The sequence below is a fragment of the Helianthus annuus genome, chromosome 3 (assembly GCF_002127325.2).
Source record: "Helianthus annuus cultivar XRQ/B chromosome 3, HanXRQr2.0-SUNRISE, whole genome shotgun sequence".
NCBI lineage: Eukaryota > Viridiplantae > Streptophyta > Magnoliopsida > Asterales > Asteraceae > Helianthus > Helianthus annuus.
Window position 1 is genome coordinate 74300509 of NC_035435.2, and position 26707 is coordinate 74327215.

Genomic DNA, 26707 nt, shown 5'->3' on the forward strand with positions numbered 1-26707 from the left:
CAAATTAACAAAAGAAGCAAAAAGGAAGCTAAATCTAACACAAATACAAGAAAAGGAACAAAAGTGGCATGCCCGGCCTCCCGACAGCATCTTCCCAAGCAAAACAAGAAGACAGAAGGCTGAACACGCCCCGTGCTCAGTGAGCACCGGGGCGTGCCCAAGTGTCAGCAGAAAAGACAAAGTTGTAGAAGCTTCCATCGCCCACCACGGGGCCGTGCTCAGCGGACACAGGCCGTGGTCAACTATAAGATTCGTAGAATCCTGACAAATCTTGATAGTCCAGATATGCTTCTGCACACGGGGTCATGCTCAGCGGACACGGGGGCGTGGTCAACTAATGCAGACAAACTGCATTTAATGAAGAAAGGGAGGAGATGGACACGGGGTCGTGCCCGAGCTTCTGTTCAGCCTATAAATTGGAGTGCTTGGAGCTCTTGCAACTCATCCCTTGGCACACCACCTCTCTCACACTTCACCCACCACCCACCACCATCACCACACCATCATCCACCACCATCATCCATTGTCCATCATAGAGTGTGTGAGTCGTCTCGGGATCCAAGATTGATCGTAAGAGTTCTTGACAATCAAAAGCCATGTTTCCCTAAGTCTCTTACATCACTTGGTGAAGACAAGTGTTTAGTGTAATACTTTTTATTTTTAATCTTTTGCACTTTTTAATTGGTTTTGTATTAATGACTTTAATTACTAGTTTCTCATGTTGAAGGTGATTCTTCCTTATCGTTTGTCCGTGGTGTCTTGTACTGTCTATATAAAATAAAAGATTTTCACCATTCATATCTCCACGGTCTATATGGAGGTATGTTGGCTACCTGGTCGGGGTTATGGGAATGGTTTGGTAAGAGTCTTGCCATTGTTCAGTGTATAGATCCTGCAAAGGATCTGGGTCAAATTTAGTAGGACCTCCTTCAATACCCACCGGTATTGGATGGCGGGGGTCCAAATTCTTTGATCCCCTCATAAGTTAAACTACTATTAAAACTTTAACCTGGCTACTTAGGACTGTATCCCTGCTGACTCATACTACTTAGCCGAGGGTAACGTCGCCTTCAAAAGAGGGGTCTACCACATTATGCATTAATAACTTAATTAATTATCTTTCAATAATCCGACCCTTTAGGATTGTATCCTTGCTGACTCAAACTACTGGGTTGAGGGTAACGTCACCTTCAAAAGAGGGGCCTACTACAATAACTAAGATAATCTCTTAAACAAGTGCAAAAGTGCGAAAATAATCAAAGGTTACACTACACACGAGTCGGATCCAAGTGATTCATCTTGTCTATCTGTTTTTATTTTTATTTTATTTTCAGCATTTTAGTTAGTTTTATTTTTCTAGTTTAAAAAACCTTTTTCTAACATTTTGATTTGATTAGACGTTGAGGATAAACCGGTACTAAAAGCTCTTGTGTCCTTGGACGACCTCGGTATCTTACCAACACTATACTACGTCCACGATGGGTGCACTTACCCATATGTGTGTTTAGTGTTAGTGAATATCGTGTTTTATAAATTTAAAACTTGGCTAAAAAGTGTAAAAATGGCTTAAAATATACACCTAAAATATATATACACTGACACGCATCAATTTTCTTTAATTGTTTAAGTGATTTGTAAGTACTTTAGGGGGCATAAGACCTAGAGGTTAAAAGGGTGTTGGAAGGATTCTCTATAAAACCACAAGACTTTCCATCCATTCATTCACTTCAATACTCAACATCACCCATCTCTCCTCTCCTCCCTCTTGATCGGTCGAACCCACCATCACCATCATCACCTTCATCCAATCTTGCTTCATCCATTCCATTCATATACAAAGGTGTATCAAGGTGAATCACGAAGTGTGGAGCTCACGGATTGTCAAGGACCTCTCTAGATTTCTTTTATCCACCTGTTTTCTCTAGTGTTTCTTCCCTAGCTTAAAAGCTAGTGGTAAGCTCCTTTGATCTTCATTTGCTTCATATTTATGATGGTCAATAGTTATATTAAGATGATATCTCAAGAACACTAAAAGATCATGTGCAAGAGTCTTGAACATAGAGCTAACTTAATAATGAAATATTGTTGAAATGTGATGAAGTGATGTTAGTATAAAGTTTTTTTGATTTTGTTGATTACCTGATGATTTGCTTGTTAATATTGATGCTAAATGTCATTGTTGATCACTAAACATGTTAACGGAACAAATAGAACTTGCGTAAGAACACTATAAGCTGAAAACAGCTTCTGTCCGAACATTTACAGCCAACTTTAGTTGGGTGTAAACAGGTCAATATATAACGAGAAACTGATTTTCTTGAGTCTACAACGTGCTATTTCAAAATACGGTTCTAGTGGCACTGGAATCATAATTTTTGGACTTCGTTTACTATTTTTAAAGGTCTGTTTTTGGACAGCAGCTCAAGTTGCGTTTTTACTGCAGAAAATATGTGTTATGTTCTTCGTCATAACTTGAAATCTGTGTAGAATTAGGTCATGAAATTTGTACTGTAGATGGACACTTATGTCGTAATTCTCCCACTAGAATTTCATCAATCGGACTTACGATGCACTTTTAATAAATTATTCCGTGGACTGCTGTCAGAAAGTGATGAATCTGATTGCAGTCCGGTAAATGATTTTTTATAAAATATTGGTAATGAATTGGATCCCGAGATTTTTACACAATAATATTTGGATCGTTTAGCACCTTCTGTAAAAGTTGGGAATTTTTGGAATAAGTTAACTATTTTATTAAAATGCCCGAAAACAGCCCAGTTTTGGATATTAAAGCTGAAATGACATAAGTAGTAATTTGCGTGTCTAAATGTCGAGTATGTTATCTGAGGATGATCTAACATGTTATATATCAATGAAAGTGTTATGTGCAATATCGTATGTTTGCTTTTGAATAGTCATAGATGGAATGTTTATATGGGCGTGAAATGTTAACGTGAGTGCGTGCTATGTGATAGATGCGTGTAGGAACCTTGTGATTTATTTAAAAACTATTAACAAACTAAATGGTAATCATATTAGGGCGTGATTGACCGAACTTGACTGTTAGCTATTTTTGAGAGTCTAACCGAGCAAACCAAGGTGAGTTCACACATTTTCTAAGGCATGGGATTCCCGGTGGTTTGGGAATGGGTTAAAGATCTAAAACGGAACCTACATATCCTATTTGGATAGGATATGTACCGCCATCCTCCATAGGTAGGATGCCAATATTAATCCTGCGTATTCTCCTTGGGTAGAATACGTACGTTTGTCCTCCTTGGGTAGGACAACAACCTTAAAACTTACTAGACAAAACTCTATCATGAAGTCCCTCATTTTATATCGACTTAATCGCCGAGGCCAATGGCGAGCGGGTCATTAGTTAATAGCGCTAGTAGGTTTAACAAACCTCACACCGTGCCAGTCGAACGGGCGTGTACTAATGGACTATGGCAAACTGTCAGTGATGATAGACACTGATGTAGGGCACAACTTATTTTCGTTAGTAGTCGATATGGTACGGTCTAGTGGTTCACATGGGGAAGCCCCCACTGATTATGGATATGGTTTGGGTAATAAAGAAGGAACTGGTTAATCATACTTTCAACTATGGGGTAACCCCCACGGAAAATAAGCCAACGAAAGACAAACCAGGTTTTCGGAAACAACTTAAAACTAAAAAACCAACCATGAACTCACTCAACTTTGTTGTTGACTCGTTGTTGCATGCCTTACAGGTCGCTAGATGCTTATGGAGCTTGCACGAGGAGGAGGTTGTTGTGGAATATGGATTTTTATGTCCGTGCTAAACATTTAATCCTTATGAACTTATTAAACCTACGTTTTGGACTTTAAACTTATTAAACTTATGTTTTGGTTTCACGTATTATGCTTCCGCTGTTTAATCTGAATTTGGTTAATTTAAAGTTGGTTACTCTCTTTGGTCACCAATTGTATTGTGGTTGGTTTTTATTTACTTAATTATGTCGTTCAATATGATTGGTGGCTCGATCCTGGTCATGTCACGCCTCCAAGCGGTGATACTCCGCATGGTGGATTTTGGGGGTGTGACATTACTATTTTTGCTATAATCAAAGAGGCTAACAAATTCATAAACAGTATAAGATAAGCATGTCTATCTCCCAAAATCGTTAGAAACATAAAGATGCACATTTAACTTAAAAGGTCCTATTTTGCGTCCATATATCGGGAGGGAATTTATACACCTATCATGTAATGTATGGGAGAAAAAGAAAGAAAAATATAGCCTTTTCTTACAACTTGCGTTATACTTTTGGATTTCCTTATCTAATGAAGACCAAATTGCTAAATTTTGTGATGGACTGTTGTGAACCACAAGATGTGCATTAAACCGCCATGTTGTTATCCTTTTAGAATCTGAGTGTGAACAGAAAAATATGCGAATTATAAGAGAACACTCAACTGAACTCAACCATATCACTTTCATTTTAGTCATGCACTGCCTTTGTTTGTACCTGGTGAGCATTATTATAAATATCTTGACTTTTTAAGATGTATTGTTTTATTTCTTTTGGTGATCAGCAATCTGGTATAATTAGTGATTTTTTATTTTTTTAAAGGAATAATAATACTTAGATCAAGCTGATTACGTATTCAGTTCCACCAAAACGGAATTTGAAAAGAAAAAAAAAAACTGAATGGCCAAAATTTTGTTCAGCTTTTTTTTTCTTTTTTTTTTTTTTTTTTTTTTTTTGGTTTGATAAATTTTCTTGCTTTACATTAGGAAAAAAAAATACTTATTTTTTCACAGACAAAAATTATTGTTATTGTCATATTGTGTCATATCGGTGTTTTTATAGTTTGTTTCTAAACCCCGATTAATATTAATTAAACACTAAAAATGCATGAGATGCAAAATATATGTATTCGTTAATCATCATTTTGAAAGGGTTGGTAGCTATAAATTAGATTAAACACGATTCATGATTTTTTTAGTTAATTAGTCTATACAATGATGTGCAGGCAAATGTGAACGCGTTGGAAACATGAGGATCTTCTTACCTCGCCATTTATATAATTTATAGTTGATATAAAACTAGGTGGATTTGCTCGCGTGATACGGTGGGAACTCGGTCGGTATCGGTTCAGTTTGTTATGCAAAGGAATTCGGTTGGTACTGGCACTTAGGGGTGTAAACGAATCGAACGAACACGAAAAATACACAAAATATGTTTATGGACATAAATGAATACAATATTCATTTTAGAATACATCTGCATTTTCATCACAAAAATTACGACGAATCCACGAAAGATAAATAAAACTTAACATAATTATCCGGACGTTTTTTTTTTTAATTTTAATTAGGATTTTCATTCCAATCTACTTAAAAAAAAAAAAAAAAGCTTCACCCTGAGGGGTCGAAAAGTTGTTGTGGACCACACGCTGAACTCTATCCAAGAACCAAACCGCCTCCGGTGCCAAGAAGCCGAACGTGTCAAACGCCAGGGGGACAAAGGCATGCTGATTATCCTCACAAGCTTCCGCGTGCTTTTCCACCTTCTTTGACTCTGCTTTCAGTACCACTTGCCCTGCCACAAACCCATTTCCCGAAACCAGGCTAGGAACGATACACCTGTGAGATCGACACAAGCATGTTTTTTTTGGGTAAAGGGTTACCCCGATGAATATTATAAATGAACCAAATAAGAACAAGGATGTGTCAAAACGACACATCAACTAGACTTGGCGAAACAAGCCTAGGACACCAAGCCAACAAACAAAACAACCCAGACAAGCGTTAAACAACGAAACTAAACAACCACGACCAAAAAACCAAACAAACAAGGCCGAACCCTAACCAAAAACAAAAAGACTTCTAGCCCGGATCAGCTTCATCATCGTTGCTATCATTGATCTTCCAGGTTTTGAAAATCCTCCTCCTAGCAGAATCCAATCGAAACTTGAAACCCATAAGTCTTAGCCGAACTGAACTCTTGATCTTCTCCGCAACTTGTACCACGGTTAATTGATTAGAGCTGAAAAGCCGACTGTTCCGCTCTTGCCAAATATAATAAGAAGTCGCAGCTACCACCAATTTGCACACAATGTCATCAACTTTCTTAGAATTAGAGTGCTGATCAACCCAAACCATTAAGGACTGCCATGTATTATCAACGCTTTCCAAGTTAACCATGCTCTTCACCTTTCTCCATACCTGATCCGCAAACACACATTGAAAAAACAAGTGGTCTCGGCTGTCTCGATCATATTGGCACAACGGACAACACATAAGATTAAGATTTGTTGCACTTCCTGCTTCCCAAACCGCCAACCTATCCTGCGTCTTCAATTTATTCCTAAACACCAACCACAAATGAAAAGAGTGTCGAGGAACACATTGAGAGAACCAAACCATATTAGCCCAAGTCGCATGATTATCCCTATTCCGAATCATATCCCATACTTGAGAAGATTCGAAATCTCCAAAGTTCCCATCCAAAGCTTTCCAAACTAGACGATCAGATGCATTATCATTCAGCTGCGGCGTTTGAATATTTATTAGGACCGGAAACAAATCAAGCCAAGCTTGTGGCCATTTCCAGTGCCCATTCTCGTCGATAACATCCGCAACCGACGACTTTAGATTGAAACCCGCATTAGCTATAGATCGAGGAGTAATAAAGGAGCTAAGAGGACTCATATGGCACCAGTTATTACTCCAAACATTTGTGTGCACACCACTTTTGAGATGATACCATATGTGAGGCTGCAAAATACTTCGAATAGACAATATTTTCCGCCATCCCCAACTCATGCTCCCTCGACAAGGAACGTCCCAAAAATTTCTCCCTTTTAGCTTGTACTCGTGAATCTATCTCACCCAAATGGACTCCCGTTTAGATAAAATGCTCCATACATGCGTGGCCATAAGCGACTTATTTACATCAGATATACTTCGAATACCCAAGCCACCTTCTTGTTTAGGCAAACACACATCTTTCCAAGCAACTTTAGCACGGATTCTACCCTCCGATCCCGCATTCCACAAGAATCTACGGATTCTTTTCTCAAGCTCATTGATAACCCGAGTAAGAATAATGAAAACAGAAGCCCAATAGATATGCATAGATGAGAGAACCGAGTTTATAAGCTGCAATCGACCAGCAAATGATAACGACTTTGTCATCCAATTAGCAATCTTCTTATCCATTCGATCAATAAGGACCTTGCAATCTTTAAAAAGAAGCCTAGAGGATATGAGCGGGACCCCCAGATAACGAACCGGAAAAACACCCTCTTGAAACGGCATAATATCCAGAATTTCCTGTCTAATCGATTGAGGAACATTGCAGAAGAATACTGTACTTTTCGCTGGGCTAGGAGCCAAACCTGAAATGTTAGTAAACGTCTGAAGAGCCTCCTTGGCCTTCTTAACCGAAACAACATCACCATGAACAAAAATAAATAAGTCATCAGCAAACGAGACATTAATTATTTTTTGCTTGGCACAATGCGCGTGATATCTATAATTTGAAGAAGCAGCCTGTTGAAGCAAAAGAGACAGAACCTCCATGATTAACGTGAATAAATAGGGGGACATGGGATCACCCTGCCGTAGCCCGCGTTTCCCACCCTCCCAACCAAAAACTGGCACGTCAACCGGGCATAGGGTGGACCTCCCTTCCGCCGGGTCTGTAAGAAATTATCCAAACACAATTCACATTTTCATCACAAAAATTACGAAGAATCCACAAAAAATAAATAAAACTTAACATAATTATCCGAACACAATTGACATGATTATCAGAAACATGATTTACACAAAATTAAGAGCTATCAAGCTATAATACAAACTAAAATTGAAATAGTGAAATGAGGGATATTGTGAAAGGCATATAAGATAACTAGGGTTTCAAAATTTTAAAAACTACAAACAGTAAAACAAAATACAACATATAAAAAACTTTAAACGAAAGAACACAACTAAACATCAACGAGCGAAAATAAATAAATTCATTACCGAACACTCACGAACATAAACGAACACATTACCGAACGTTCACAAACATAAACGGACGAACACAACCTCTGTTCATGTACGTTCGTTTAACTTAAGGAACGAAATTTCTTTTTCGTGTTCGTTCATTTACTAAACGAACGAACATAAACGAACTTTTCACCGAACGGTTCACGAACTCTTCGCTGAATCCGACAACACTTAATTTAAAATCATGATATATCCAAAAGAATGTGTTTAATTAAAAATAAGAAAAAAAATATTTTTCAACAAAGTTAATAAAGGGATGATGAGTAAAAAAAATTCCAATAATAACTACACCGGTACCGATTTTGGTATCTGGTGACCTGTCACGAACTCACGCTACTAATAAGAAAAAAAAATCTTTTTCAACAAAGTTAATAAAGAAACGATGAGAAAAAAATGTTTAATAAAGTCGCGTATTCAACTTTATATAAAAAGGTAATGAACGTGAGTTATCGAAAGAAAATCAAATTATATATAAATCTTTAAGTATATACCGAAAATGTTCGGTATTCGTTTTGGTCGTCACGATACCGCTATGACGTCGGCACTTGATCTAGCCTACTACAAAAAAAAAATACTATATTTCGAATACAACTTTGTTTTCAATAAAATTTATATAAGAACGTCAAGAAATTAAATCAAACACAACTACGTATTTAGTTTTTTAAAGCCAACGAACGCAAGTTATCGGAGAAAATTAAATCAGTAAAAAGAGTTAAAATATTAAAAACGTATGTTATATCGGATAAAAAAATAAATTATAATTATAATAATTGTTGATGGATATTCCGTATGTCCGTCACCGTTGCGCTAAAATCGCGTAAATTGCGTTGTTTGCCGTTTTTAATCTGTTTTTTTATTCGGTTTCGACTGCAGTTATTAAAACTTAATTACGAAGCTAAATATATCGTAAAAATTTAGTTTTGAAGGTATTACGCGTCTCTGAGGCTTCCGTCTCGTCGTCGGTGCGTTCCTGCAATCGCGTTTTTCTTTCACGTTTGCGCTTTGTGACGTACGGAAGCACGATAAATTTGCCAAACTAAATTTATAAGTATAAAATATTTGTATAAAATTCGTATTTGTCGGCGTTGTCAGTATTTTGTTCGGTTTCGTTTCATTACCGTTTAATATTCAGATGTTTTTCCGTAAACCACCTTTCGCGCACTGTAAAGCCGGTTCGTCGTTCCTAGACATTCCAAAGGCCTATTTAGGTTAATTTGCGTCTTAAACTATACTTATAATCGTCCTGGTGTTTGTTTTGCGCGAAACTAAGAGCAGTAAATTACCGGTTGTCACATCTAGAAGACCCAAACAATGAATCTTGAGTTAGTTCTTGTTCGATCTATTAGACTAAAGAGTATGGAGAGCCCCATCCCCATGAGGATGGGCCGCCACGTAGGCGCCACATCACCATCCCATGGAGGATGGGCCTCCTTGCATTTGTTGAATTTGGGACATTTGTTTGAAGGCATTGGGTGATTGTTGGAAACCCGAAAACGTAAATTGCGGAGACACCCATGAAGAATCTCTAGTCGGAGTGTAAGCGGGAGTCGAAAAAAAGTTAGGTTGGTTCGGGTTGGGGTTGTTTGGGTTGAATGGATTCATGATTGTATAAAAAAGATGGAGTGTTTTTTATAAAATTGGATGAGAATAGGAGAAGTATGGAGAATTTGATATAAACATGGATGAGGTGAGGGGTATTTATTTAAAGTTAAAAAGGTTTTTTTTTTTATTAATATAGCCGTTACAAAACGGCTAGATTTTGAAATTGAGTCCCGCCGAGTCCGGCGTGTGGAAGACGGATGGGACGAGCCGGCCCTATGAGGGGCGGTGTGAGGGTCTAGCGCTGGGCCTAAGCCGTCCCCCATCCCTTCCACTCTTATATTCAAAAAAAATTCAGGGGCACTGGTTCTTTAAGATGGAGATTTTCGATGAAACAATTTACGATTTCTATGGAGAAAAAAAGTCAATAACCTGCCTCATATATGCAAAAAAAAATCATGACATTCACATTCCCCATCAAATCTATTCTATACTATATAATAAAAGAAACCATTTTAGGGACACTTGTCATCATATTAAAAACATGTTTTATAGATAAGTATTATTTTCATTTAATCTTTTCTAATTAATTATAGATAATCCTCCTACTAAATATTATTTAGTGTAATTTCTTATGGATAATTATTATTTAGTTTAATCTCCTTCTCATTTAATATATTATTTATTTAACTAATAGAGTAAATTACGATTTTGACTCCTATGGTTATATCACTTTTACTCTTTTAGCCCAAAAAAAATTTTAACATCTGAGCCCCCAACGTCTTTTTTTCTAATTTTTTTGGCCCCTAACGTCTTTTTTCTAACCATTTTGGCCCTAACATTTAATGGATGAGGTTAGTGTTAGGGGCCAAAAGGTAAGGAAAAAAGACGTTGGGGGCACAGATGTTAAAAAAAAATCTTTTTTAGGCTAAAAGGGTAAAAGTGATATAACCACAGGTGCCAAAATCGTAATTTACTCTAACTAATATTATTTATCATTTATACATTTACGGAGTTTTAAATAATGAGTTAAATTTATTGAGACTTCGTTAACAAATTTTGCTACAACAAAATAATCTATTTATATCAATCTAAATTTTTATCTATACTATACTATAGGGGAAGGTTCAAATGAAAACCACTAGTTATTGTGAAAACTCGAAAACTAATTAAAAAAAGCCAAAAAAACATACAAAAAAAAAATTTTTTTAATTTTTTTTTTTTTTGCAATCAAAATTTCGCAGGTTTTTTAATATAAAAAAAAATTTTCAAAAAAAAAAAAAAAAAATTGTGTAGTGCACATGTGTAATACTTCACATATGTATGTGTACTACACATGTGTATTATTACACATGTGCACTATACAAATTTTTTTTTTTTTTTGAAAAAAAGTTTTTTTTTATATATAAAAACTAGCGATTTTTATAAAAAAAAATGAAAAAAAAAAAATTTGTGTGTTTTTTAGGCTTTTTTTAGTTAGTTTTCGAGTTTTCACAATAAAAGTGGTTTTCATTTGAACCATCCCCCTATACTATATAATAAAACATTAATGTGTGACACATGTCGTTCATTGTAGGTATTTATTTTATGATTTACTCGCCTCACTTCCAAACTTATCTTATATTAATTAAATAAATAAATGAATAATGAGCTAATATTAAATTTTATCCTACTTTAAATTTCAAATACAATTCTTCTATTTTTCTAATAAAATATTATCCGAAATTGTAAATTGTTAATTTAAAACATTTTAAATAAAACAAATTATTTATCACGAAAACCAAACTTTGTATTAATATATTAAATATTTTTATTTTCACTATACAAAATTACATTTACTAACTTTTTTATTATTTGGTATATAAAATTACATTTATTAAACTCATGTAATAAATGAGGTTTTTTTAAAGATGTATTATTTTATTATTTGGTAAACAATATCACATTTATTCAACCCATGTAATACATGTGGTTTTAAAGATATATTTTTTTTTATTTGGTACATATTTGGTACATAAAATTACATTAATTCAACCCTTAAAATATGGTTCTTATATATATAACTTTTTATTATTTAATATATAAAATTATATTTATTCAACCCGTGCAATAAAGAAAATTTTTAAAGATATAATGTTTATTATTTAGTATATAAATTTATTTACTCAACCCGTGTAATACACGGGGTTATAACCTAGTGTACTATATATTTGAAGTTCCCAATATGTATCATCACTAAAAAGTCCAGTTGTATTCCTAAAACAAGTTAGAGCATTCACATCCAGCTCCCTAAAAATATATATACATTCCACTAAAAAACAACTTCTATATCAATATATTTCTCAAAAAAACAAATATTTTTTCTCTCTCCTTTTCAATTAAATAATATTTTTATACCCTTATCATTACTGTCACACCCCAACCGATGGCGGAATCATCGGGGCGCGGCACTGAGCGAAACAGATTGTTCAGAAGTTTCCACAACAACTATCATACAATTCAGTTATAAAACACGTCCCATACCGTGTCCCAAATAATAACAAGTTATCATAGAAATCAACTAAACAATATGGGAACTGTTCCGACAACTCAAATTCTTAATTATTACAGACCGAATTAAATATTGTTTTAAGACTTCTAGACGGCTAACTGTAGATCTTACTGACTACAGGTGCCAGTACAAGATCTACAGATAATTATGGCCCTGGAGCAGGTATGTGGACACTGTCCTAAGGTCACAGGCTCCTAGAAGCTTATTATTGCCTCGCTTCCCTAGCACGCTAGTAGCTTAAACACCTGTCACATACGTTAAAATAAAAGTCAATACATATAATGTAAAGGTGAGTACACAAGTTTGATATAGCATATAAAGTTCGAAAAGTTTACGCATAACCAAGCACGTACACAAGGGCAAACGATGCATGTAAATTATCAACATGGGACCATCAATACCAACGACTTCGAGTTGACTGTCCGAGACAGTTCGCAATACGTGATTACCACTGTAATCCATGCAAGAAATTGTCCTTAGCAACCCCCGTGTGAACGGGTGCTGAGTCCAAACTATAGTACTACGTTGCTAAAGCAGGTAGATAGCACTCCACGTGTAAACATAATAAACAGCAATCATTTAGACAAGTAATACATGCAAGTAGGTTAGCGTTCAAATAGTTTGTGTTGTTCGTGGATTTGATAGATTACGTATGTAACACCCAAAAGTGCTGAAAGCAAAAAGGGATCGAGTATACTCACAGTGGTTGATCGTGGATTGAGAGGAGCACTGAGAATAGGTTAGCCTGAGTAGTTCGATAACACAACGATGAGTAACGCGGAAAAAGTAAACAATGTACTTGGATCGAGTAGGCCATTCGATCGGACAGCAGTTCGATCGAGTGGGCTGTTCGATTGGTTTGAAAGTCCGTTCGAACATCCATTCGATCGGCCGGCTGGCTCGATCGGCTGGTTCCTTCAAGTGGATTGTTTCTTCCTTTGATGAGAAGGATGTGTTTGTGTATGATGGTTTGTACTACCTTTCAGGTTGGCCGATCGAACAGCTGTTCGATCGGTTAGCCCAACCGATCGGCTAGCACTTCATGGTTTTCAAATATGTCACTCGATCGGTTGGCATGCTCGATCGGGTGACATTCCAATGTTTCGAAAAGTCTAAGTGTTTTGAAGTGTAGTATCTCATGATTCGAGTAGTAATGATCACAATCGAGTGGCTCGATCGATCGAATAGAACTCTGTCAATATTACACTTCATGAGTTTGTGGGACTAAGTGCTAGTCGATCGGTTAGCCTAGTCGATCGGCTGGCATAGTCGTTCGGTTGGGCTGTTCGATCGAACAGCCTAGCCGTTCGGCTAGCTTCTCGATTCGGTTAACCTATCACTTAACACTTGGTTATTCCCGTTAATTGTTGATGTTTTAGAGATATTTTGACTACGAGTTGAACCACAAAACTGAAGTCCCCACTTAGCCTACTGACTCGAGCAGGAATCACCCAAGCTCGGCTAGAGGCGGTTTGGAACTTAAGTTTAACGTTTAACCCGAAATCGGTATATCTCTCGGTAGAACCCGAATCTTGAACCATGTGTTTGTTTAGATTGATTTGTAAGTCGGTTCAAGTCTCGTTTTCACCTTTTTGAGTGTAAAAGAGTTGAAAGATAGATGAAAACTCATCTTCCAATCTTTTTCCACCGTGAAATGTTAAGATCTTTGGAAGATTTTAGGTTATTTATGTGGAAATCGGTTAGATCTAAGTTATTCATGGTGGAATGATGTCAAAACTTAGTGTTCTTGAAGAACACATGATGACATCACCCAATAACACCTAGATCTTGGTGATTTCATGGATGAAATCCAAGTTTTGAAAGATAGAAAGATGGAGAATCGATTAATGAACAAAAACGTACAAGGATTAGAGCGAAATACTTACCGGTTTGAGAGAAATCTGAGATTTAGTGAGAAGAAGAGGCTGGTCGGTCAGAGCTTTTCCAAAAGTGGAAAGTTTGACAAGGACAGCCCTATTTATAGGCTTCCAAAAGAGGAAAGGGTCAGCTGATCGAACAGCATCCCTGATCGAGTGGACTGCTCGATCGAACAGCCTGTTCGATCGGCTAGCCTGTTCGATCAGGTTGCCCTGTTCGATCGGCTAGCCTGTTCGATCAGGTTGCCCTGTTCGATCGGCTTGCCTGGTTTTGAGTGTTTCGCGACGATTTTTGATATTTCGACTTCGATGAACGATGATTTGAGAATGATAGAATTCCTAATCAAATTACTTTTAGTCTCAACTACTATATCTAACATACGAGCATCCTTACAACCATTTTCAAAGTCGGTTTCGATTGAGTTTGATTCACCTTCGATTCTTGATTGATTTGATTGATTCACCACACACTTTAACATAAAAGTAAACATGCACAAGTAACACATAAGGCACACACACACGTATAAAAAGTACTAAGATCCCCACACTTGAGTTTGATGATTGATTTGATTAGCTTGATTATTGATTGACTAGCTTTATTGCATTGTTACTTCCTGTCATTCACAGTCGGTCGTTGATTCACAGTTCGATTATCGGCCGATTAGTTTGATTATACAACACTTACTCCAAATAATATGAAAATCAAAATGAAACTAAAATGAAATTAATCTTTATTAATCTTTAGTTCCAATAACAGTCAACTCTTGACTTTGACTTTGACTTTTGGGAAAACACGGGGTGTTACAGTCTCCCCTCCTTTAGGGAATTTCGTCCCGAAATTAGGCCGAGAACCGTACATCGCCGTGTGATTTTACCAATTTGATGCTTCAGATCTATCTGAACAACTGCGGGTACTTGGCCTTCATGTCACTTTCGAGTTCCCAAGTGAACTCCGCGCCTCGTTTGCCTTCCCATCGTACTTTTACAATAGGAATGCGAGAGCGTCTGAGTTGCTTGGTTTGTCGGTCCATGATTTCGACAGGCTTTTCCACGAAGTGTAGCGTCTCATTGACCTGAAGATCGTCGAGTGGTATTATTGCGTCGTGGTCGGCTACGCATTTTCGAAGGTTTGAAATATGGAAAGTCGGGTGGACATTGCTGAGTTCCTCCGGTAATTCGAGTTTGTAGGCAACTTTACCGATCCTTTCCAGAATCTTAAAAGGTCCAACAAATCGAGGCGCAAGTTTCCCTCTTTTGCCGAATCGGACTACTCCCTTCCAAGGTGATACCTTTAGGAGTACGTAGTCGCCAACTGCAAATTCGCGGGGCTTGCGTCGTTTATCGGCGTACATCTTTTGTCTGTCCCGGGCCTTCACCAAATTTTCCCTTATCTGGTGGATCTTGTCAGTCGTTTCTTGCAGAATCTCGGGCCCAGTCAATTGTGAATGACCGACCTCGTGCCATACAATAGGCGAGCGACATCTCCTACCATACAAGGCTTCGAAAGGTGCCATTTCGATGCTGGAGTGATAGCTATTATTGTACGAAAATTCGACCAACGGTAGGTGTTTGCTCCAACTACCACCAAAATCGATAACACACGCACGGAGCATGTCTTCAATAGTACGTATCGTTCTTTCAGTCTGCCCGTCGGTTTGCGGGTGGAATGCGGTACTCAAATTCAGCGTCGTACCAAGAGCTGCTTGAAAAGTTTCCCACAATCTCGATGTAAACCGAGCATCGCGATCAGAAATGATGTCTCGAGGCGTACCATGATTCTTAATGATCTCGTCGGTGTAGATTTGGGCTAGCTTGGCCACCTTATAGTCTTCTCGTATTGGCAAAAAGTGGGCTGATTTGGTTAGACGGTCGACTATAACCCAAATACTGTCGTGACCTGATGGCGTGGTCGGAAGCTTAGTTATGAAATCCATAGCTATGCTTTCCCACTTCCATACGGGTATCGGCGGTTGTTCGAGTAAGCCTGAAGGTCTTTGGTGTTCAGCCTTGACTCTTGCACAAGTTAAACAGCTACCAACATATAGAGCAATATCCCTTTTCATCCCAGGCCACCAGTACTTGTAGCGAAGGTCCTGGTACATTTTGTCCGCACCGGGATGAATGGAATATCGGGATTTGTGGGCTTCGTTCATGATAATCTTTCGCAAATCTGTCCTCCTCGGAACCCAGATTCGGTCCAGATAATAGAATATCCCGTTGGCTTTGCTCACGAGCTGAGTTCCATCGTGATAGATTCGTTCTTTCTTCAACGTACGCTCGTTAAAGCAAGCGTGTTGTGCTTCGCGGATGAGAGCTTCGAGGTTATACTGAGCCTGGATGTTTCGAACACCTATCACGTAATTCTTTCTGCTGAGGGCGTCTGCAACTACATTCGCCTTGCCTGGGTGATAACGGATCTCACAGTCGTAATCGTTGAGAAGTTCTACCCATCGGCGTTGACGCATATTGAGTTCTCTCTGGTTAAAGATATGTTGTAGGCTCTTGTGATCGGTGAAGATCGTACACCTTGTACCATACAGGTAGTGTCGCCAAATCTTTAAGGCAAAGACAACTGCGCCAAGCTCAAGGTCATGGGTTGTATAGTTCTTCTCGTGGATTTTGAGCTGTCGAGATGCGTAAGCTATAACCTTGTCTCGTTGCATGAGAACACAGCCAAGTCCAAGGTTTGAAGCATCACAATAGACAACGAAGTCATCGCTTCCGTCCGGCAGTGTAAGAACTGGTGCATGGCACAGCATGTGTTTGAGGGTTTGGAAAGCAGTCTCCTGCGCGGTTCCCCACACAAAAGGCTTGTCTTTATGAGTAAGGGAGGTAAGCGGTACAGCAATCTTTGAGAATCCTTCGATGAATCGCCGATAGTATCCGGCTAATCCGAGAAAAGAGCGAACTTCTGACGGATTCTTTGGTGTAACCCATCCCTTGACTGCCTCAATCTTTGCAGGATCAACGTGTATACCCCGACTATTCACAATGTGACCCAGAAATTGAACCTCCTCCAACCAGAACTCACACTTGGAGAATTTGGCGTAGAGTTGGTTTCCCTGAAGCAACTCGAGAACCAATCGCAAATGCTGCGCATGTTCGGCCCTCGATCTGGAATAGATCAGGACATCGTCGATAAATACAATGACGAAACGGTCTAAGAACGGTTTACACACGCGATTCATCAGATCCATAAAGACCGCGGGTGCGTTGGTCAAACCAAATGGCATGACAACAAATTCGTAGTGGCCGTATCGGGTTCGAAAAGCGGTTTTGGGTATGTCTTCCTCTTGAATCCGCAACTGATGGTAGCCTGAACGTAGATCAATCTTGGAGAAACACTGAGCACCTTGTAGTTGGTCAAACAGATCATCGATTCTTGGTAAGGGGTATCGGTTCTTGATGGTCAGCTTGTTCAATTCCCGGTAATCGATGCACATTCGGAACGACCCGTCCTTCTTTTTGACGAAAAGGACTGGTGCGCCCCATGGAGAAGTGCTCGGGCGAATGAAGCCTTTTTCAAGTAACTCTTGGAGTTGGTTTGAGAGTTCTCGCATCTCAGATGGAGCGAGTCGATACGGAGCTTTGGCCACTGGGTTGGCTCCTGGAATAAGGTCGATTCGAAAGTCGATATCACGACTTGGAGGCAATCCAGGAAGATCATCAGGGAACACCTGAGGAAATTCTCGGACAACGGGAACATCCTTGACTTCAACTTTCCTTCTCTTGTCCGTCTCAGCTACAACAATGTTGGCCAAGAAGGCTCGATATTCCTTGCGGAGATATTTGCGAGCTTGAAGACATGACATGAGCTTGAGATCTTTTGCAGTAGTTTCACCATAAACACATAGAATATCACCACTAGCTAGCACAAAACGAATCATCTTATCGGAACACACAACTTCAGCATGGTTTTCACGAAGAAAGTCCATGCCTACTATGACATCGAAACTTCCGAGCTGCATGGGAATGAGATTAATCGGGAATATATGATTGTTGAGCTCGAGAGTACAATCACGGAGCACAGAATTGACAGCAATGGTTCTTCCGGTAGCGACTTCTACTTCGAAGGGTGACGAAAGATAAGAGCGCTTACGTCTAAGAAGTTTCTCAAACTCAAATGACACAAAGCAGTTATCGGCTCCAGTATCAAACAAACATGATGCATATATACCATTCACAAGGAACGTACCATTGACCACGTTGTTATCAGCTTGAGCCTGGCGTGCGTTGATGTTGAAAGTTCTGGCGTGAGCGGCTTGTTGTTGAGGCTGCTGTTGTTGTTGCTGGGGTTGTTGAGCTTCTTGTTTCACCACTCTGTTCGGGCACCGGTTTGCGAAGTGGTTAGGGTCACCACATGCAAAGCAGGTCCGAACATTGTTTGCCGGGGCCTGTGCAACTTGAGGAGCTTGAGGAGCAGGTAGCAGGGCTTGGTTAACAGCGGCTTGAGCTTGCGTTTGACGAGGACCATAGCGGCAATTTGCAGTGAAATGCCCGTAAACGTTGCAGTGGGCACAGAAACGGCAGGCCACACCCACCGGGTGGTGATAAGAACACGTAGCACAGAGTGGGTGGGGGCCGGTGTACGCACGCTTAGCCGGCGGCGCATTGATCACTGGCGCAGTGCGCTGTGGTTGTTGCTGTTGTGGCGGTACTGACTGAAGAGGAGCAGCATTGGTTGCAGCGGCGCAACTCTTGTTCTTCTTTCTTCTTCTCGAGGACTTGGAGGCTTGAGCAGTAGGGTTGTCGGTTGATGTGGCAGTAACTTGATGCAATGACTTGGATGGCTTATCCCAGACACCAGCCTTAACTCGCTTGTCGTTAATCTCGGCAGCGAGTAGGTAGGTTTCCTCGATTGATGCGGGTTTGGCGGCGAACACATAATCTGCAACACAATCCGGAAGAGCACGGATGTATTTCTTGATGGTCATCTCGGGAGTCTTGACCTGGTCTGGACAGATAATGCTCAGTTGTTTGAAACGGGCGGTGAGACCAGCGTTGTCGCCCTCCTTCTGCTTGATGGTCCAGAACTCATCCTCCAACTTTTGGCGTTCGTGGGGAGGACAGAACTCGTCCAGCATGATAGCCTTCAGTTCCTCCCACGTCAGCTCGTAGGCAGCGTCGTTCCCGCGCTTATTCCTTTCGGCTGTCCACCAGTCCAATGCCCGCGACTGGAAGACACCGGTAGCATTGAGAGTTCGAAGATGATCCGGGCATCCGCTTTGACGAAGGGTAACTTCCACAGAGTCAAACCAGTGAAATAAGCCTGTAGGGCCCTCTTCACCGGTGAACTCCTTGGGTCCACATGCCTTAAATTGCTTGAAACTGAACGGAGCTTTGCTGGGTTCAGTGAGGGTTCGGGATTCTTCCGACGACTTGCTGGTGTTTTCGTACACCTCACTGACAGCTTTTGCTACAGACCTTGAGATGAGCTTGGCGAGACGTCGGTCTCTCTTTTCCTGACGGGAAAGGTTTTGGCGAGTTCTTGATGATGACGACATGGTCTGCAATAGACATCGCCATAGGGCTCAACACAACGAATTCGAATCTCGCACGTCTTAGTTTACTAAAGCTTAGAATCACGTCGCATCTCACGTCACGTAACACATATAAACACATAAGCACATCATCATAGAGGCACATAAGCACAGAAGCAATTAGGACACATAAGCAATTAAGCAAGTAGAGCACTTAATTCCCTAAACACGTACGCACTTTTATCACAGAGGCGGTCAGAAAACAGAAACCTATAATCACAAGTCGGGCGTCGTTCGTTTTGCATATCGGATAGCGTCACACTGTATCGTTTAACTTAGTCGTATAGCGTAGCATAGCACACTGGTTTCGTTTAGATCACATCAACAGGGGTTTGAGTCGAGATAGGATAGCAACAAAAGTCACGCAGATTGATAACAAATGGAGTAACCAACAAATCTTAAAACACATAAACAGGTAAATCATATAAAATCAACGAAGCAACACTGAGAATCGGAAAATGGATTGTCTGCGGCTACTAGACTTTGACTAACCATGGCAATTTAACTATTCACAGTTGACTTGTCGTCACTTTCGACTCTAGGGGACATGTTTCTGCCTCGATTCTTGGGCGTTATGCATGCGCATTCTAGGCCATACTCGTGAGTTCAGGTCGTTGGAGTCCGTCAATTGCCTTGGCGAGATAAAATAATGTCGGAATAACTGCCAAGGTTAGGGTTTCACCCCTAGCTCAGCAATCTCTTCCTTGTTTTAAGAAAATTTTAGAGGAAAGTTTTCATCAAATTACGGGTTTCAGCCCTGATTTGGTATAATTCTCCCCCGTTTGTTGATAGAAAATCGCACAGAATAATTGGCAAAATTTGTAATTTAGGCAGGAATTCGCGGGTTTCACTCCTAATCCCGTCCAAATTACAAAATTTGGCTCGGAGTTCGGATGTAATGATAGAATAGAAGGAAACAACATAGAATAAGCACATAAACTTGGTCTCTTGGTTCCTAACTATAGTCTAGGTCTCTAAGACAGCGATCCGGACTAGATCGTGTCTAACCTAATTCCCTATAGTTATGGCTCTGATACCAATCTGTCACACCCCAACCGATGGCGGAATCATCGGGGCGCGGCACTGAGCGAAACAGATTGTTCAGAAGTTTCCACAACAACTATCATACAATTCAGTTATAAAACATGTCCCATACCGTGTCCCAAATAATAACAAGTTATCATAGAAATCAACTAAACAATATGGGAACTGTTCCGACAACTCAAATTCTTAATTATTACAGACCGAATTAAATATTGTTTTAAGACTTCTAGACGGCTAACTGTAGATCTTACTGACTACAGGTGCCAGTACAAGATCTACAGATAATTATGGCCCTGGAGCAGGTATGTGGACACTGTCCTAAGGTCACAGGCTCCTAGAAGCTTATTATTGCCTCGCTTCCCTAGCACGCTAGTAGCTTAAACACCTGTCACATACGTTAAAATAAAAGTCAATACATATAATGTAAAGGTGAGTACACAAGTTTGATATAGCATATAAAGTTCGAAAAGTTTACGCATAACCAAGCACGTACACAAGGGCAAACGATGCATGTAAATTATCAACATGGGACCATCAATACCAACGACTTCGAGTTGACTGTCCGAGACAGTTCGCAATACGTGATTACCACTGTAATCCATGCAAGAAATTGTCCTTAGCAACCCCCGTGTGAACGGGTGCTGAGTCCAAACTATAGTACTACGTTGCTAAAGCAGGTAGATAGCACTCCACGTGTAAACATAATAAACAGCAATCATTTAGACAAGTAATACATGCAAGTAGGTTAGCGTTCAAATAGTTTGTGTTGTTCGTGGATTTGATAGATTACGTATGTAACACCCAAAAGTGCTGAAAGCAAAAAGGGATCGAGTATACTCACAGTGGTTGATCGTGGATTGAGAGGAGCACTGAGAATAGGTTAGCCTGAGTAGTTCGATAACACAACGATGAGTAACGCGGAAAAAGTAAACAATGTACTTGGATCGAGTAGGCCATTCGATCGGACAGCAGTTCGATCGAGTGGGCTGTTCGATTGGTTTGAAAGTCCGTTCGAACATCCATTCGATCGGCCGGCTGGCTCGATCGGCTGGTTCCTTCAAGTGGATTGTTTCTTCCTTTGATGAGAAGGATGTGTTTGTGTATGATGGTTTGTACTACCTTTCAGGTTGGCCGATCGAACAGTTGTTCGATCGGTTAGCCTAACCGATCGGCTAGCACTTCATGGTTTTCAAATATGTCACTCGATCGGTTGGCATGCTCGATCGGGTGACATTCCAATGTTTCGAAAAGTCTAAGTGTTTTGAAGTGTAGTATCTCATGATTCGAGTAGTAATGATCACAATCGAGTGGCTCGATCGATCGAATAGAACTCTGTCAATATTACACTTCATGAGTTTGTGGGACTAAGTGCTAGTCGATCGGTTAGCCTAGTCGATCGGCTGGCATAGTCGTTCGGTTGGGCTGTTCGATCGAACAGCCTAGCCGTTCGGCTAGCTTCTCGATTCGGTTAACCTATCACTTAACACTTGGTTATTCCCGTTAATTGTTGATGTTTTAGAGATATTTTGACTACGAGTTGAACCACAAAACTGAAGTCCCCACTTAGCCTACTGACTCGAGCAGGAATCACCCAAGCTCGGCTAGAGGCGGTTTGGAACTTAAGTTTAACGTTTAACCCGAAATCGGTATATCTCTCGGTAGAACCCGAATCTTGAACCATGTGTTTGTTTAGATTGATTTGTAAGTCGGTTCAAGTCTCGTTTTCACCTTTTTGAGTGTAAAAGAGTTGAAAGATAGATGAAAACTCATCTTCCAATCTTTTTCCACCGTGAAATGTTAAGATCTTTGGAAGATTTTAGGTTATTTATGTGGAAATCGGTTAGATCTAAGTTATTCATGGTGGAATGATGTCAAAACTTAGTGTTCTTGAAGAACACATGATGACATCACCCAAGAACACCTAGATCTTGGTGATTTCATGGATGAAATCCAAGTTTTGAAAGATAGAAAGATGGAGAATCGATTAATGAACAAAAACGTACAAGGATTAGAGCGAAATACTTACCGGTTTGAGAGAAATCTGAGATTTAGTGAGAAGAAGAGGCTGGTCGGTCAGAGCTTTTCCAAAAGTGGAAAGTTTGACAAGGACAGCCCTATTTATAGGCTTCCAAAAGAGGAAAGGGTCAGCTGATCGAACAGCATCCCTGATCGAGTGGACTGCTCGATCGAACAGCCTGTTCGATCGGCTAGCCTGTTCGATCAGGTTGCCCTGTTCGATCGGCTAGCCTGTTCGATCAGGTTGCCCTGTTCGATCGGCTTGCCTGGTTTTGAGTGTTTCGCGACGATTTTTGATATTTCGACTTCGATGAACGATGATTTGAGAATGATAGAATTCCTAATCAAATTACTTTTAGTCTCAACTACTATATCTAACATACGAGCATCCTTACAACCATTTTCAAAGTCGGTTTCGATTGAGTTTGATTCACCTTCGATTCTTGATTGATTTGATTGATTCACCACACACTTTAACATAAAAGTAAACATGCACAAGTAACACATAAGGCACACACACACGTATAAAAAGTACTAAGATCCCCACACTTGAGTTTGATGATTGATTTGATTAGCTTGATTATTGATTGACTAGCTTTATTGCATTGTTACTTCCTGTCATTCACAGTCGGTCGTTGATTCACAGTTCGATTATCGGCCGATTAGTTTGATTATACAACACTTACTCCAAATAATATGAAAATCAAAATGAAACTAAAATGAAATTAATCTTTATTAATCTTTAGTTCCAATAACAGTCAACTCTTGACTTTGACTTTGACTTTTGGGAAAACACGGGGTGTTACAATTACATTTTTCTCTTTCCTTCACTCACAATCACTTTCAATATATATTAAAAAATTATAGTGGGTGAACAGTGTCCCCCAAATATACAGATGAACAGTAATATTTTCTCTCTCCTCCACTCACAACCACTTTTTATATTCTTTATATTTTAAAAACCCCACACACAGATTTTGATTCCCATGATGTGAATGCTCTTATACATTAAATTTTTTTTATTTTTAACAGCGAAACTTCTATAAAAATTATAGATGTATTCCTAAAACAAGTTATACATTAATTTTTTTTTAACAGCGAAACTTCTATAAAAATTATAGAAAAGATTGCAGGCCAGCAAAAAACTGAAAGCCCATATATACATTTAGATAATTCCTAATATATTCATTTATTTTGTTGTTGAGATACATTAAAATTTATTTTTATTATATGTATACACACGTGAACCATACTTTTTACTTAGGCTGTTTGGCAACATCTGAATGGTTAAGTGCTGAACCAGTAATAGGTCTGAACCATTAAGTGCTGAACCAGTAAGATGTCTGAACCATTAAGAGACTGTATAATGCTTAACTGTTTAGAGGCAAATGTCTGACCAATTCAGATTATAGGTCTTAACCATTCAGACTCTGTATAAATCTTAATCATTCAGAGGCAAATGTTTGAACCATTCAGACATCTGCTCGTGAAACAAATAGTCTGAACCATTAAGTGTTGAACCAGTAAGATGTCTGAACCATTAAGAGCCTCATTAAAAGGTAAACAAATAGCCCATTAGTTATAAAATGCTAACACAACTTATACAATGATTTATTTTTTTATTATAATTTAATCTATAATTAGTTAACTTGTAGTATTAATTTGTATCTCATTTTTTAAATTATTAAATTAATTATAAAATTATCCGGTTCGACCGGCCCGACCATTAAACCGGTAAGACGTCTGATTCGATGTCTGGTCTGTTTCTAAAAACATTAATTCTATTACAAAAATGAAAAAAAATTGCTTAAGTTACAAAATTACTCACGAGTCAAACTCTCTCGCTCTTATTAGTTAAATGAATGAGCTCAAACCTAATCAAGTCCGAAGTCGACTCGGCTCATTTACACCCAATGGTTCATGTGCCAACACCTCATTGGATGGCTAGAGCGTAGAGTATATGAACAGTGTACTAAGTGACACACAGTGGCGGACCTAGAAAATATTTTCAAGAGGTGCGGATGAGGGGTTTAACCAAATTTTCAAGAGTTGCGGGCAGAATTTTACCTTATAAAATACACAAAAAAAAAAATTCAAAGGGTGCGTCCGCCCACCCTGATCCCTTACTAGGTCCGCCCTTGGTGACACATAAGTCGAAACTTTAGTTCTTTCATTGGTTAGAACTATTGCGAAAACAAAAGTCAATGGTATTTTTGTATTGTTTTTCTTGGTCAACAAACGTGATTTTCGATTGAATTTAATATTTCCTCCGTTTAAAATTATAATTATAATAGGTGCAACAAGAAACATATTATTTGGAAATTTCTTAAATCTTGCATGCCCTTATTTTAAATTTAACTAGGACGAAAATAAAATATATTCCTTCAAACTTATTAATTATATGTGCTAAATCAGAAAAAAGCAAGGTTCACCCCTTGTCTCCAAGTCATTTGGGACCACTATATCGTCCATAAATAGGCCACACTCCTCTCGATAACGTACGCCACATAACTCTCTAATTCCTTCTTCTTCTTGACAACTGCCCACTTGACCAGAATCTTTTCTTTTTTTCTTGACCAGACCTTATGGGTTCACTTCACCAAGAGTCCGGTTTGGTCACTAAAGTGTGCGAAATCTATGCCAAAATCTCCAAACTAGAAACCCTCAAGCCATCACCTGACGTTAATAGCCTCTTCACCGAGCTCGTGGTCGCATGCATCCCACCATCTTCCATCAACGTAGCCACTCTTCCACAAAACATTCAAGAAACAAGGTCTAAACTCATTAAACTTTGTGGTGAGGCTGAAGGCTATTTAGAGGCTCATTTCTCCACTCTTTTAGCCACATTTCCAAACCCTCTTCATCATCTTGATGTGTTTCCTTATTACTCCAACTACCTCAAACTTAGCCAGCTCGAATTCGACATCCTCAACCAACACTACTCGGTTGAACAAGATGTTGCTCCCAAGCGCGTTGCATTTGTGGGGTCAGGCCCCCTCCCTCTCACTTCAATTGTCCTAGCTTTGTATCATCTCAAGAACACTGAATTTCACAACTATGACATAGATGATTCGGCAAATTCAATGGCTTCGAGGCTTGTTTCACCTGATCCTGACTTGTCCCAAAGGATGTTCTTTCACACAACCGATATAATGGAAGTGACTGATGATTTGAAGGAGTATGATGTGGTTTTCTTGGCTGCGCTTGTGGGGATGGACATCAAGGATAAGGTTAAAGTGATTGAACATCTGGCTAAGTACATGGCACCTGGGGCAATGTTGATGCTAAGGAGCGCGCATGGCGCTCGTGCTTTTCTTTATCCGGTTGTTGATCCGGAAGATCTTTATGGGTTTGAGGTTTTGTCAATCTTTCACCCTCAAGATGAGGTGATTAACTCGGTTGTCATCGCGCGTAAGTATTCATCGCGGTTGGAAGTTGAGCACCTTGATCATCATCAAAAACTCGGAATGGGATCCATCTTGCCTTCTAGTTGCAAGTATTGTGACTTCCAAGCCTTTAACAATATATCCACTCAACAAGATGAATATTATTGAGGATTTGGCAATGGACGAGTAGATCGATCAACCCTATATGAGATTGGCTTTGTTATGATACGCAAAATATATATATGTTTACCTTTGTGGTTTTGTTACGTGTGCCAGTTTTTTAATTGTGATTTGATGAATAAAAGAACCTTATAATGGTGTTATGTCACTTTTACATTCATGCTTCCAAAATTGCAGCTTTAATTCTTTTTGTTATATAGCTTATATTTTTTTAAGAGTGAATTTCAAGGATTGTCCTTTATCTTTATACTCATTTTCAGGCGTTGTCCTTTATGTTCAAAATTGACGAGTTTTGTCCTTTATGTTTTCATATCATACACGTTTTGTCCTTTAGTCCTAACCCAGTTAGTTTTTTCAGTTAAATTTGGTCACATGCTTTGCACATTAGGGCATTTTTGTCAATTCAAAGGTAAGCTCAACGGCAGATTTACAGCTCAAAGCTTCTGCAACATTTGAATTGATAAAAATGCCCTCATGTGCAAAGCACATGACCAAATTTAACTGAAAAAACTAACTGGGTTAGGCCTAAAGGATAAAACGTG

The 26707-nt window shown here is 39.1% G+C and overlaps 1 protein-coding gene and 1 pseudogene across 1 annotated transcript; one reads left to right on the forward strand and one right to left on the reverse strand.

Moving 5' to 3' along the window:
* Positions 1–5860: 5860 nt before the first annotated feature.
* On the reverse strand, positions 5861–6685 carry LOC110944706. Its single transcript, XM_022186353.1, has one exon. The coding sequence runs from the start codon at positions 6683–6685 to the stop codon at positions 5861–5863; it is 825 nt and encodes a 274-aa protein (XP_022042045.1).
* Positions 6686–25103: 18418 nt separating this feature from the next.
* Positions 25104–26325, forward strand: LOC110895877 (annotated as a pseudogene).
* Positions 26326–26707: the final 382 nt, after the last annotated feature.

Bases quoted from the DNA above. Each gene is read 5' to 3' on its own strand.
- LOC110944706 (XM_022186353.1), bottom strand. From the start codon at position 6,685: ATGAGTCCTCTTAGCTCCTTTATTACTCCTCGATCTATAGCTAATGCG.